This window comes from Tachysurus fulvidraco, chromosome 16 (genome assembly GCF_022655615.1).
Source record: "Tachysurus fulvidraco isolate hzauxx_2018 chromosome 16, HZAU_PFXX_2.0, whole genome shotgun sequence".
NCBI classification, from domain to species: Eukaryota; Metazoa; Chordata; class Actinopteri; order Siluriformes; family Bagridae; genus Tachysurus; species Tachysurus fulvidraco.
In genome coordinates this window covers 18,970,047-18,985,702 of record NC_062533.1, presented here as the reverse complement: position 1 = coordinate 18,985,702, position 15,656 = coordinate 18,970,047, and the positions used below count along the sequence as shown (strand labels likewise).

Genomic DNA, 15,656 nt, shown 5'->3' with positions numbered 1-15,656 from the left:
GGTTAAGGTGTTCGACTACCGATCGGAAGGTCACTGGTTCGAATCCCAGGGCCCTTGAGCAAGGCCCTTAACCCTCAACTGCTCAGATGTATAAACTGAAATAAAAAATGTAAGTCACTCTGGATAAGAGTGTCTGCAGTAAATGTACACAAATCTGTCGCAAAGCAATATGTTCTATAAATAAAAGAGTCTGATCACATGATTATCACGACTGAAATAAATACATTTGTGCTGTTACTTATTAGTAAAGGCGAGTGAGAGTAAACGTGTTTGTTAGACGAGGCTTTACCGGACCACTGGGCACTGAAGTGATGTGCACTGATCTGAAGTGAGAGGCATAAAGAGCTCTGTGTTACTCTGTTATCCAGAGAAGAATGACTACACGGCGCGTGTGTGTGTGTGTGTGTGTGTGTGTGTGTGTGAGAGAGAGACACTAATGGTTGTGAGCTTGTATGATCTGGCCAGCTCTTCTCTCACTTTGAGCACAGAACATCAGAGTATAAATAAAAGTAAATAAAGTCCTCGTTCTCTCACAGCGATGCCGCAGATAATAGCAGAAGTGTGTGAAACTCACCGGAGTGTCCCGGGGTTTTCCCCCTGCGTCTCTGACATTTCATCAAAAAACGTCTTCAGACAGACGCAACCTTTACCAAACGCCGCCCAGGAAAATGTGAGACCCCAACCAGCAAACACGTTTCATAACCCATCTGATTACATCTGAATGATCAGAGCAGCAAAAACAACAGGATGTCTTTCTAGGCCTCGTTTTGTTTTCTTTTTCACAAACAACAAGATAGTAATCAAAGCCTTAAAGCACGACACGGGGCTCGTTCAGACGTTCCTAAGCAAATCCCTTTGGTTAAGATGTCCTGCTGGATTTTTTTTAATTGTCCTACAGTCCCAATACACTAAGCAATACAGCACGGTACACACAGATCTCACACACATCCTGAGCTAATAAACACGAGACAAACAGCATCTCTGTGCGTAAATAATTCATACGGATTGGATTCAGACAGATGAAGGTGTTTATTAAAGACCGGGTCAGTGAGGACAAGTGAAATATAGTGAGATGGTTGTACTGTATATACTGGGCTGGAGATGGGAAACATGATGACATCACTTCCACGTTATTGATATATTTAACACTTGACACAAATGTCATCACTGTATAGAAGGCGGTGATTAATTCACAGCATAAAACAGCAGCTGATTTATATCTTTATAAAAACATTTCTAATGACTTTTTGTTAGAGAAGAAATAAAAGCTGGTGAAAGAACATGACAGACGTACCGTTCTTTACTCAACAGATATATGTAAACAATTTGCTTAAAGGTGGGGTCTCTGTTGTTTGAAAGCCAATGTCGACAGTTGAAATCACCAAAACAAACACGCCCCTAACCCAAATGGGTCCCAGCCCTGTATCGATAGCTCCGCCCACACATACATACGTAACCCAGGCGACTAAAAGAAAGAAACGTGTCTTTATCATAGCTGAAGGAAAGAACAATACGATTGTAGATAAACAAACAAGCAAAAATGACACGCAAGCATAATGATGTAAAGGACAAAGGCATATATTAGTTCTGTGTAACAAAGCAAATCCAACGTTACTCACCTATCGAGAAGGAAAAAAAGCGCCTCTGCGTCTTAAGTAAAGTCGGCCACATATTCACAGGTCGGAGTTTCCCGAGTCGATAACTCCTGAGCTAAACGCTGTTACTACACAAAACGCGGTTGTAGCTGCCTCTCTACATTACTACGATAGAAAAGAGGTGTTATTTGTGTAGTAACAGCGTTTAGCTCAGGAGTTATTGACTCGGGAAACTCCAACCTGTGAATATGTGGCCAACTTCCTGCTCCTTCAGTTCTCTCCAGCGCTGGAAAGCTGATCCTATATTAACACGTCCTACTTCTTGCCTTATCGTAAGTCTTTCTTCTCTTTCTTTCTTTGTTTTTATCCTCCATGTCAATGTTAAAACCGCTTTCTGCTAATGTCACACATGCGCACTGAACACTCTCTCTGCCCATATTGACAAGACACGCCCCTTTCTGCTCATTGGCTACACTTTGTTTTGTTTTTTGTTTTGTTTGTCGCCCCGACTCAGTTTTCTGAAGCGTTTCTCAAACATCGGAGACCCCACCTTTAAGTATGAGAGAAATTAGACCCTGGTGGATGTTGTAGGAAACATCACATCACCCTGTTGTTTATTAGTTTTCTATAACAGGCCCACACAAGGAGAGTTGATTCCTCAGGTCTATTATTAATACACTAATAGACTTTAGTTACTGTTACTACAGCCAGCGTGAGAGATATGAGACATTTCTCTTTTTCTCTCTAAAGTTTAATTTAAAAGTTAATGTAAAAAGCAGCGTGTGAGCGCCGAAGGATATAAATACAGAAGAAATACACGCTGGAGTAACAGAGCATTTAAGATTACTTGGGTCACATTTTGTCAAAGGAGCATGAGATTCATCATCCAGCCCGTTAGACCGCGAACATCACACAGCAAAACTCCAAACCAGTCTTTATTCATCTTTCAGGATTCAACTGAAGGTCACTGAAATGTACGTCGATGAAAGAGTGTGAAAGGGATCAGTGATGTGAAATGCATTTTTCAAGACATCAGAAATGTCCAAAAAAAAAAAAAAAGGGTCTGAAATAGGGCTGGGTGATAAAACGATAACGATATGTATCGCGATAGACACGTGATCGATATCAATAAAAAATGTGTTCGATAAAACTTTCGATATTTTTTGTTCTTTGTCGGAAGAAAACAGAGGTTGCAACGCGAGTTTGGGTGCATTAACAAAGGCACTCGCTCGTGATACAGTTTTCAGCCACATCACCCAGCCGTAGTCTGAAGACTATTAAACGATTCTCAGGATTGCTTAGCGACCAATTAGAAATCCTCCCGATTGTGTGGCAGCCTGGAGAGACGTTAATTACGTTAATATTACTTTATTAACAACCTGAGTACCGTTAAAGAAAAGCTGTCACCTTTTTTTTTTAAATAAAGACATGAAACTGTCCTCAAAACAAAAAACTGCAGATCATTACACTGAATAAGTGCATCATCATCCTGGGTGATGAAGTGCGTTTCTTCTTCATCAATCTCAACACACTATTTATGACACACACTATTTATACCTAAGAGCCATGAGTACAGTCCCCTGTCCCTTGCTTACAGTTGAGTACAGTACCGTTTTTCTCTCGGTATGGTACTCCTCTTCTTCATGAGAGGGTAAGTGATGAGTATCAGTAATTTTTTTGAGTTAGTCCTTTTGTAGTAAATGCCATTTTGATACTGTATGTTTTATGTCCTTAGTCTTTTCTAGACTTCAGTGTCTAGTTTTCTCTGAAACTAATCTTAGTGGAGGTTTTGTAATCCTGCCTAATGCTCCCTAGCTCAAGTTGGCACCTGCCTGCATGTCGTGTCCTTAGACAGACGTCCTTCTCGTATCATATCATCAACACTTCTCGCTTTGGTTTGAGAATCATTGTACCTGCACCACCGTAAACACTGTTTCTGTCCCACTGCACTGTGATAGTACGGTTACAATGTAAGAAATCTTATTTGCCCCCTTTTTAAGACGCAAAAACGTTCTACGTTCAAGCCGAGGGAATTCCACCTCCCACTCTATTCCACGGGTCCGTGGTTTAGCCTCACTGGAATCAATCTTGTCGAATAAATCGTCAATAATTTGTCGCAAAATCGCAAAGTCAAAGCCGGACTGTCATTGAAGAGATTCAACTAACTCTTAGATGATCATAGTGTAGTCAGTATTCTCCGTCACGTACGCGTGCCTGCTATAGTTCGCTTGCAAGCAGCATTCTGATTGGTTCCGTCTCGACCGGGAGCCAATCAGCATCGGCGAAACTGCAAGGTGTGATATTTGTCTTCATAAAAGCCACGATTCGGGTCTTTCCATCGCTTCGGGATTTCTGAACCGATGATGCACTGAGCCTTTACGCAGGAAAGCTGTACGCAGACGAACATGAACAAATCGGTTTCAGAAGCATCCTCTACAAAGGTTGCAGTGTTAGGCAGGATGTAATTGACGAAACATGAAAAAACAGAAAGTTACGAAGTGTTTCTACCGTCGTCTTTCTACAGTAGAAACACTTCATATTTTACGTTCTGCAAAAGGTTTTATGCAGCGTATTTTGACTACTTTTCCAAGTCGGGAAGCGTATTTATGCAAATACCCACGTTATCTAAACCCCTGTTACTTGAAGAAAGCAAGCAAATCACAGCCATGATTAATTCTACTAAAATATTTAATTTCCACAGTATATCTAATAAATTTTTTTATCCTGTGCGGTTTAAAAACCTCGTAAGAAGAGAAATGAAACGAGCGTTGCGGCGTGTGGAGTAAAACAGTGTCGTGTATAAAACTAAGTTTCGGGGTCACATGTCGCCATGGCCAAGAAAATCAAGGGGTCGTGTTTGTGGGGATGAAAGTGTCTCATTTTCCCTTCGCCATCACATTTCAGTCTCTCTGGTGACAGCAGACCGAGGTCAAGAGAGCGCAGTGCAGGAAATGAAGAAATATATCGAGCAGGTTACAATCTAAACATCCTGAATCGTGTGTGCGTAATGTTATGAGCCGTCTTATTATTTTATACTAATAAACTAAACAAACCTCTTTTTTTTTAAAGAAAAAAAAAGAAAAAATAACACCACGCACTCTACGAACTCCATGAGACTTTTGCTTGTTAGAGAAATCTTCAAAAAGTGGAGCAGAAAAGATTTGTTTTCTACACTCGTTGTTGTTGTTGTTTTGCAGGGCCACAGTAAGGAGTGGGTGGCCAAGATGTTTAATTTAGCACTTAAACACAATTAAACAGATTTATCCAAATAAAACATGCTCTGATTTTTATGAAGAGGAAAAGCTCGATGTGATAAACGACAGGTTGGTCGATAAGGTGGTGATGGAATCTTTTTAGAATAAATGACGCGTTTCAGCGCTGAGTCTAAATTTATCTAAACACAGAGAAACATCAGCGCTGATTAAATGAACAAACAAAACATTTTCTGTATGTTATTAATGAAAAACGTCAAACGTCACCGTGACCCTGACCTGGATAAAGTGCTGAGTGAAGATAAACGTTAAATTGTACAAAACTACGCAGATGTTTTGACTCCTTTCTTTCGGTAAACATGGAAAAGACTGCAAACTTTGGGTACGGTTCTCTGTGAAGACTTTCACATCAACATCTGATGGAAACATAATCTTTTCAAAGACTTTCGCTTCCTGTACTATACTTTTATAACCGTGTTGTGGTGTGGTTTAAAAACACACAAAAAAAAAACGGGTAACTCCGTAGTAAGTTTCTGAAGAGTAACAGATGTCACATCCTGATAAATCCGAAAGCAATACGGTGCAGAGAATCAAATATTTGTACAAGCAAACTTTTAATAAACTCTTAACCACGGCTCATAAACGAAAGACCGAGGTGGTGGAATTTTCTGTAAGTACGACGATTATTCGGCTTCTCCAGAGCCAGAGGTATAAAGCTGTAAATAACTTTAGGGACAGAAGAGTTTCTATGTTTCTTTGACAAAGCTGCGTTTTCTGGTGGTGATAAACAGATGTGTATAGCTGCTATAACACAAGCGAGAACACGAACTAATTAAACGTATCGATAAATGGACGACGTATCATACTTAAAATGAAAAAAAAAAGATAAATGTTAATGAGATGCTGCTGTGGTATAAACAAATAAATCACTTCATGCTGTTAAAGGAAACTAATCACCTCCAGAGCGGTGATAGTTTTATTACTATTACTAGCATAACTCTCTCTCTCTCACACACACACACACACACACACACACACACACACACACACACAAACACACACACACAAACACACACACACAGTGTTTTACTTATTTTAACACCAGGCTCCGCCACCACCCAGCTGTACCCCAATCACATGACAGATACCAACAGCTAAATCTTTTGGAACATGTGACGGGTGAGTGACAGGTGTCTTGTCCAATGATCGGTAAGTGTTCCAATCCCAAACTATACCAACCTCTTCCGGGTCGTCTGAATTGTCGTTGTGTTTTCGGATTTGTTAATGTGTTTCATGCAACGACTCAGACAACCCAGAAAAGGTAGGTATAGTTTGTGAATGGAAACTTACCGATCGTTGTACAAGAGACCTGTCATTCAAGATATACAGGTGAATATAGGTGTCTCGTCTGATGATCGGTAAGTTTCCATTCGCAAACGATACCTACCTCTTCCGGGTTGTCTGACTTGTCGTTGTGTTTTCGGATTTGTTCATTTGTTTTCAGATTTGTTGATGTGTTTTGCACTTCTCGGCCACCGTACACTTCTATCTGCTCTCTCTCATACAGGAGCTCGAAGACACTGGCTTGTGATTGGCCAGTGTCACTTTTGTCACAATTGACAGGAAAAAAAGAGTAAGCCCATCCTACCCTAGGAGCACGTTTTAGGACTCGATGGGATAAATCTGCGTTAATAATCGGTTCTCACAGGTAGTTTTGGGAACTCAGAACCGGTTCTTATTCAGAACCGGAACCGCTCGAAAGTTGCTGTTCCAAACGTGGTTCCGATGCGATGACGGGCAAAGCGCTGGGAGCGGTCACTTTAAATAGCCTCATGAATATTAATCGTTTACACGGTTTACAGTCACGCAACCAAATGAACGCAGTTTACCACAGAAATCAGTCACTGCTGTGCTGAGGTTCGCTTTGTGTTAAACATGTCTAAAAAAAAGTCTAAAGTGTGGATTCGTTTCCAAAGCTACAACACTGAAGCAAATCTACCCCCCACCCACCTCCACCCCTCTGAGAGGGTTTTCTCCACAGCTGGAGATACAATAAGCCAGGAAAGATCTCGTCTTTTCCTAGAGAAAGCAGACGTTAATTTTTCTTCAGAAAAATTTCTAACTGTTTTAATTCTGTTGCTAAGTTGTAATTCTGGATGTTAAATTTGATGTTGGATTTATTTAATAAACACAAATTAAATTGTTGAAGTATTATGCATTATTTTTACATTTCTTTTATTATGGAATCGGAATCAGAACCGGGAATCTTAAGGCAGAACTGGAACCAGAACCGGAAAATTTCTTTTGATACCCAACCCTACTCACATGACTTGATCGCACTTGGTCATGTAACCTACTAATGACATCATAATACTGACAACACACACTGCATACTACAGCTGAGTCCGTTAAGAATCTAACCTCAACCTGGGATGAGTGAATGTACAGTATTTACATACAGTGTTTACACCGGTGGGCTCTGCTCATGTTTATTGTCTTTTTTTGTATTGTCCTGTAACTTTTCGTTGCACCGTCTTTTGTCCTACACTGTCTTGTCCTACACTGTGTACACCAGGTTGCACTTTATGTATCTAGGACTTTCTGTCTTTGTTTTATTGTAACACCCTGATCCTGGAGAAACATTGTCTCATGTCACTGTGTACTGTAACAGCTATATATGGATGAAATGACAATAAAAGCTTCTTGACTTGACTGCAATTGACCAACAATGACATCATCATCATCATAGTCATCATCATCATCCTCCTTTTTAACCATTTATAGTTACAGTTCATTAACAGCAGCTCTGACAGCAGGTTTATTTTTTCACGCACTCCTTGTAAGACTGACGGTTTCTATAGCAACAGCTCGACGTAGGGTGATGATTCGCTAATAATTAACAGATTATTTTTGTTCTTAATTGAAATTTTTGGTAAAAAAATAAAATAATAAAATTAAATTTTATTCAACACCCAGGGAAGGAGTCTCCAGTGTTAGAGCTTTGCACCATACTGTAACTTATTCTGTGCTTTGTTTTTGTTATAGCTGCTATAACGACATGAGAATGTAACTATAATAGGATAAAAAATGCCATACTTTTATTACTGTAAAACTGTAATATTATTAATTTTACTAATAAACCACACGAGACGTGGGGACTTTTATAAAGACTGTCATACCGCACTGTGTGGTAATAACACTACAATAATACATCATTAACGCTGAAATTCATTCTCTATATAAACTAATCTTTACTGTCTACATACACAAGACGTCACAGACTACACGTAATCACGACGTTCTGCGTTATTAGCCGTTTATAAAGGCTTTATGTCAGCGCTATAACTGAACATTTCGAGGTGGAAAGTTCACCACAAATCTGCGGCTAATGCACAATTAGCACGATGTTACTGTTTATATCGCTCCGGTTGCTTAAATAAGAATCTAAGCGAGAGAAGTTAGCTTGGGAAGCTACTAGTGAACAAATCTCACTATAACAGGTAACCAGGTAACCAGGTTAACGAGCCGTCGCGTCATTTTGTCTAACAAAAACAAACAAATACGAGATAATAACTAGCGAGTTAGCACGGCGCACGAGCGCAGCTTTAAGTTACTTACCTCAGGTCAAGTTTCCGACCCAGAAAGATCGATAAACTCCTTCTTTAATATCTAAACGGTTGAAAACTCGCTCATTAATCCACGGTAGGTGATAAAGGTGAACACGTCGCTACTTTTCCCCCCTCAGTGAGCTAGCTTGGCTAACGATTAGCGCTCGAGCTAGCTAACTAACTAAAGTGCTTTAGTCCCGTCGATAAAACTTCTCTTTTGTGTTAACACACAGAAATGTTGACGTTATTAAACCCCCTCATGATTCCCCGTGTGTTGACGTCGTCTCGTCTCAGCTCGGGGTTTAAACTCGGCTGGTAAAGCGGTGTGTAACTGTTCACAGCTACAGGAGCTACACCGTTAGCTTAGCATTTCACCTCACAGCGTCTCTCTCTGTGTCGCGCGCAGCTGACAACCCGAGTGCATGAGCTCGCGCACGCTGCGGTCCCTGTATGCTGGAACAATCGAGCCAAAACTCGAGGCTTTAAAAAAAATACAACCGAGACAAAATTCAACACAAACACAACAACGCGCGTGTATATGTTCTTTATTTAGATTTGTAGGTTTATGAATAAAATTAAAAATGTTTTAAATATAATATTGTATTTGAATCCATTTCTAACCGATGTGTTAATTATTATTCATTGAATATTGCACAGCTTTTTATCAGAAAATATGTGTAACTTTTAAATAAATAATATTTAAATAATAAATAAACAAACAAATAAATAAATAAACTCTATTATTTTTCTTTGTTTGCCTACTTATTTATTTATTTTAATTTTTTTTGTTATTTTTTATATGTATAATTATTTAAAAAAACTTTTTTTATTTATTTATTGTTGTATTTATAACTCTGTGTATTATAAGGATGTATTATGAGTATATACATTACCGTATGTTTTAAGCCCTTAAATAATTTTTTTTAGAGTAAATGAAAATAAATAATTAATTAAACAAAGATGAAATATATTAAAATATAGTAACAAATATATATGTTTATATATTTGTTTAATATCTTGTGTTATTACATATTTACAGGTTTTTGGTCAGTACTGAAGCCAGTGCTTCATAATTAGTGGCCTTTATTGTACAAACCCACAAATCCACTTCATTACAGGTTGTAATGCAACAAAACAGGAAAAACGTAAAGGAGTGAATACTTTTTCAAAACTGTAATTTCTAGAAAACCTTTAAGCAACCAAAAATCATCAGAAGAGACATGAAAGAAAATCTACACAGTGATGTGGTTAAGACAGAATGCACTCGGATCAATACGACCTTTACGCACGAGCCAAAACAATGATGACTAAAGAGCCATTTAAAGAGACATTATAACAGAGGGCTTTGGGCATTTTCCATCAACTACACCACAATACACTTTTGTGCCACAGCAGACCAGTGACAACAATCAAAACACACACACACACACACACACACACACACACACACACACACACACACACACACACACACACACACACAGTATATATAAATATATAATATTTAATTAATATTCCACAGTAATGTCTGTCTAAGGTATTTCTAAAGCATGTCTTAAAGTCACGTGACTGCCACACGGCTTTGAGAGTGTTGTTCTGGAGGAGCTCTAGTTAACTGCAGTATTGCTGAAATATAATCAGTAATCTGAGAGTCTGCACAAACTGACCTCAAACACTGAGATGCCTGAGGAGATAACAATCCTACTGGGGAAAAAATAATCAGTGTGTGTATATGAGAGTGGTCAGGAACCTGTGGGCCAACGATCAGTGTACTGTTTGTATGTGTGTGAGTGTGAGTGTGTGTGTGTGTGTGTGTGTGTGTGTGTGTGTTTGTGTGTGTGTGTGTGTGTGTGTGTGTGTGTGTGTGTGTGTGTGTGTGTGTGTGTGTGTGTGTGTGTGTGTGTGTGTGTGTGTGTGTGTGTGTGTGTGTTAATGGTGCACGGGCCCCCACATGTGGTTAAGAAGAGTAACGCAGACTGAAGCTTTTGTGACGACTATCTGGGAGTCGATTCATGAATCGGAACAGAGTCGTCTCGACATTTAAAAGAAAATCAAAAATAAATTTAATTTATTCTATTGTGTAACATAGAAATCTGATAGGAAATATAGGAGAAAGATGTATATTATTGTTAGAATATAAATCATTCATAGGTCAGCTTAGAGGCTGCGTTTTATTAGATTTGGCTCTAATACTGAGTATTGATAATAACATTTCGTGCCTTATTCATACTGCCTGTGTGCTGTTCGTGCCAGCGACTAGACAATAATGCAGAAATAATATTTAACTGATATATTTTATGATAATTACTTTCCTGTGTTTTTTTTTTCTTGAGTTCAGCAAATATGTGTCTTGTGGATTCGATTCTAACAACTGGAACCGAATCTGGAGTCGACTCTACTGTAAGGTCGTAGGAATTAAACAGCAGGAGTTACGTGAGAAATGTGCAGGGTTTTACTCAGAGATCTACAGACTGCAGACTTGTACGTGTTTGGAGTATTAATAGTCTGGTAAAGTCTGTTCTTTGTTCAGTATAATGCTACATAATACTGATGTCTGTGGAATGAAGTAGAGACACGAATCATCTCCTCAGTGTGTCAGTAATTCATTCTCATGTTGTCATTATGCAAACCTTTAACTATCAGACTGTATTTAAAGACAAACACAGTAGTGAATGTGAGATTTGATCCAATATGCAGTCTGTATCCTGTATAAGCCTGTAGGTCTGTGTTTGTAGCAGCTCACTCTCTGACTCTCTGACTCTACTCTCTGACTCTCTGACTCTACTCTCTGACTCTCTGACTCTGACTCTCTGACTAAACCCATCTCTAAAGCTTTTACACCTATAACGCTATAAAGTGTGGAGACTTTCACACAACATATAAACCACTTTATATTGTCTCTGTATTATACGTTTAAAACATATATGTTTGTACACACACACACACACACACACACACACACACACACACACACACACACACACACACACACACACACAAGCACACACACAATCACACACACACACACACACACACACACACACACACACACACACACACACACACACACACACACACACACACACACACACACACACACACAAGCATATGCATACACATACACACACAAGCACACACAGACACACACACACACACACACACACACAAGCATATGCATACACACACACAAGCACACACAGACACACACACACATACAGATCAAGAGATTATCAACAGGTGAGAGTTTCAGGCTGTCTGGCACAATCAGATCTGTTTGTCTAATGTTCTTGGTAATGAATTAGCACACACACACACACACACACACACACACACACACACACACACACACACACACACACACACACACACACACACACACACACACACACACACACACACACACACACGCTGAGATAAAGTACAGCTGTCTCTCCTACATGTTTCTTTAATCTCATCCATTACTCAGTCATTAGGACTGCATTGTGTATCCTGATGGTCTGAACACACACACAGGTGTTTCTCTGTTTAGCGTCAAACAGCGTTCAGAAACCCGTCACCTCATGAACACAAAGCAGCTGTTTAACTCACAAAGAAATGTACAGTCGGCTGCAGTATTACTGAAAGACCAGAGACATTTCCCCCACATCTTAGGGAGCATTTCATCCTGTTTAATCTACCACAGTCTCACCCTAGAGGGCATTTTATTATGTGTTATCTACCTAATGTTTCACCCTCGTGGGCACTTTTCTCCACTGTACTGGGCCCCTTAGAGAATATCTAATCATGTTTTATCTTCCATAGTCTCACCCTAAAGGGCACTTTACCATGCTTTATCCACTGTATTCACAACCTACAGGGCATTTAATCATCTTTTATCTACCATGTTCTCATCCCAGTGGGTATTTTATCAGATATTATCTACCATAGTCTCATCCTTAAGGGCACTTTATCATGTCTTCTCCACTGTAGTGATACATAAATGGCATTTAATCATGTTTTATCTACTTTAACCTAGAGGGCACTTTCTCACGTTCTTTTGCTCGTAGTAACTCCTGTAAGAAACTTTTCTTCTGCCTTAGTTGCACCCTTGCGGGCACCAATGTGATGGCACCAATAGAGATCATTTACTCATGTTTTATATACCACAGTGACATCATAGTGGCACTTTATCACGTTTTATCTACCATAATGGCACTTTAAAGGGCATTTTTTATCTACCCTGGTTCACTCTAGGGCACGTTTACATGTTTTCTTCACTATAGTGGCACTATAGACAAATTTAATCATGATTGATCTTCCATAGTTTTGATCATAATCGTTTCACGTGTAGTGACTCACTAAAGGGAAATCTATCTACTGTAGGGGCAGATAGGGGGCACTTTTGTGGTGTTTCTTCAAAGTTTATCATAAATAAAAAAAAATTTTCAGTGAGAATTATTTCTGTTAAAGGAGAGTCTTGTGTCCTGCTGGACTTCTTATACATTATAATTTTCACACATCATTTTGAAGGGTGCCAATATTTCTGGAGTTGGGTATCAGCCATGAGACAGAGAACATTACATCATCATTAATAACAGAGATTTGCTCATTGTGTGTATGACCTGTATGATTAGGTGGAGTTCATACACACCTCATACATCTGATTTAATCCTCACTGCTGAGTAGAAATCCATCTGACTGTAAGAAACGGAGAAGTTTCTGTGAGCCGAGACAGACTCCGCCCTCGGAGTGGGCGGGGTTTGGGTCACATCCTAGTCCATTTAACAGGACAGGCTCGCTTATTTATCAGAACTGGAGAGGAGAGATCCAGGGGTTGCACACGGCAACTCTCTCTCTCTCTCTCTCTCTCTCTCTCTCTCTCTCTCTCTCTCTCTCTCTGTCTCTCTGTCTCTGTGTCTCTCTCTCTCTGTCTCTCTGTCTCATCATGTTGGTGGCTCTGAGCAGAACCGTGCAGCTCAGGAACCTCAGCTGGACCAGGGCCGTCCTGCAGAAGCGCAGCGAGAGCATTTACAGTAAGCCGCCCAAGACCAAGATCGGACCCGGGGTGAGTGTTTAAACCTGAAACAACTTTTTCTTTTCATGTCACATAAACTACAATATTTAATTCAATTCAGACACGACGAATGAAAACTGCTTTAATAGCTGCTTTCCGATGAGCCGCATTTATCCAAAACTGTCACACGGTACTATTTCAAAATAAATAAATAAATAAATAAATAAATAAATAAATAAATAAATAAATAAATAAATACTCTACCATCTTCAATGTCAGCTTAGAGATTTATAAAATAGTCCTCATAAATACCGAGATTAAACATTCTCCCAAACCGCCGACAAACAGACGGACATCTGCGTCATCTTGCAAGTTTCTTAAACACATTCAACCCAAATTCTTCACCATTTCCTTCTATCTCATGTAATTATTATCTACATTAGAACACACGAGATACAGTATGTGTGATGTAAAGGATTCGACCCAATATGAATCATTTTGTCGAACTGTTCTGTGAGCAGTGAGAAAGAAACGGCTTTAAACGAAGCTCTGTAAGAACTAGAAGACTTTTTTATTTCACTGGGAAGAACCAACATTCCTCAAACATTCGTTATTTTTTATTTCTCATTTAATATTTCCACAATTCCTTCTTTTTCATACATTCATTTATTCGCTCGTCCTTTTATTTGTTTTTTTTTTATTTGTTCGTTCGTTCTTTCATTCATAAACTTCGCCTTTTTTATCGGGTCCCTGTGAATCAGAATAGATTAAAACCTGACTTTAAATCTCAGTGAATGTGACCCTGATTGTTGTGTCTGACCTTGGACTAATCCCCAGGCCTGTGGTTAGTTAACTCGAGTGCACTTGGATCAAACCGAGAGGGAAAGATTGTGATTGAGGGCCAGAGGATTGGGGAAACATTCAGCACTCAGTCTTTAAGCACTCTGAGAACAAATAAACCCAAACAGTAGAAGGTTCTCAGGTCAGTTAACTAAGGACTGATTTCTCTACAGCGGCTCTGAGACGCTGTCTGCTGAACTGAATTAAATAATGGAGTGATTTATAGCAGCTTTATAATCCAGTCTCTCCACATTATTATTATCTTTATAAACATTTTATTACCGAACCGTAGATGAAACTCTTCATGTTTCCCCACAGCAAAGTTTCTTCATCATGTCGGTGTTCGCGACGGCTCTCCTGCTCCCAGCCGGATGGATCCTGCACCACCTCCCCGAGTACCGTCATCGCCCTTCTGCTCCTCGGTCCTGAACAGAGCACCACCCGGCCCACACGCTGCACCCTAACACCGATCCCAGCAGCCTGTTACTCACCACCTGAGACACACGGAGACCGGGTGTTTACTGAGGACGCATGAAAAGGAGATGGAAGAAACCTTCAGCTCTTATGAAGGAGTGTGTTGTGTAGAACAGCTCCACATTCATGCCTGTAATATCTACATGCTCTACAAATAAAAAATAAATCTAATTAAAACGTCTGCAGCCCGTGTTTATTTGCAGGACCCTACAGAAAGCAGGGGTGTTTATAACGCTACATTACACCTACATAAGCCCTTCCTAACATCGTCGACATAAGGCTGCCTTAAACAGGTTTATGTTACATTATGACAACTGGCTTAGTATCTACTCAGAGTAATTTTCATATGCCAACGTGACATAATGGTGATATCAACTCAGCTATAATCATGACATAGACATAAGACACCATGTAATACACAGCACTGTTATTAGAATGCCATGACACTGTCATAGGTTATGAACATAAATATGAAACTTAATGTACTGTTATCATAGGTCAGAGAAACTATACTTAACTCAGTATATATATAACAGTCATTATGTCGCTATGAGATATCATGACACTATATAACATACTGTAGCACTGTTATTACACTGTCATGACAGGTTATAAGCAGTGAAATGAAACTTGGATTATGTCACAGAAACGCTGCATACACCATCATGAACAGTGGCACAAGTTTGCAATAAGAGCTCATAAAACAGTCATACATAGCTATAGGGTGTTCATAGAATATTATGACAATGCCATAGGTTACATACTGAAATATGAAACTTTACTTACTTAAATGTCCAAGAAGTAAATATAACTCAGTCATTACAGTGTTATGACATTGCTATAAGACATACTGATGCTGTAATACAATTATAATTATATGACAGAGCTATGTCAGAATATGAAGCATCATAAAGCTCACGCTATATCAGAAACA

General features: G+C 39.3%; 2 protein-coding genes across 3 annotated transcripts in view; one reads left to right on the top strand and one right to left on the bottom strand.

Annotated features, from left to right (window-relative positions):
• Positions 1-8,846, bottom strand: part of btbd7 (BTB (POZ) domain containing 7) — a 32,127-nt gene extending 23,281 nt beyond the window's left edge. Inside the window, exon 1 of the mRNA XM_047801385.1 lies at positions 8,426-8,846. The gene's annotated coding sequence lies outside the window, so the exon portion shown is untranslated. The remainder of the gene's footprint in view (positions 1-8,425) is intronic.
• Positions 8,847-10,788: 1,942 nt separating this feature from the next.
• Positions 10,789-14,899, top strand: si:dkey-85n7.8 (COX8 domain-containing protein). 2 transcript variants are annotated; one of them, XM_027147545.2, is made up of 3 exons: positions 10,789-10,896; positions 13,360-13,459; positions 14,567-14,899. In XM_027147545.2, exons 1-3 carry the CDS (start codon positions 10,856-10,858, stop codon positions 14,675-14,677), a joined length of 252 nt encoding a protein of 83 aa, XP_027003346.2. In that variant the 5' UTR covers positions 10,789-10,855; the 3' UTR covers positions 14,678-14,899. The 2 variants fall into 2 exon arrangements, with proteins under 2 accessions (XP_027003346.2, XP_027003347.2); XM_027147546.2 differs by lacking the exon at positions 10,789-10,896 and having other exon boundaries at positions 13,195-13,459.
• Positions 14,900-15,656: the final 757 nt, after the last annotated feature.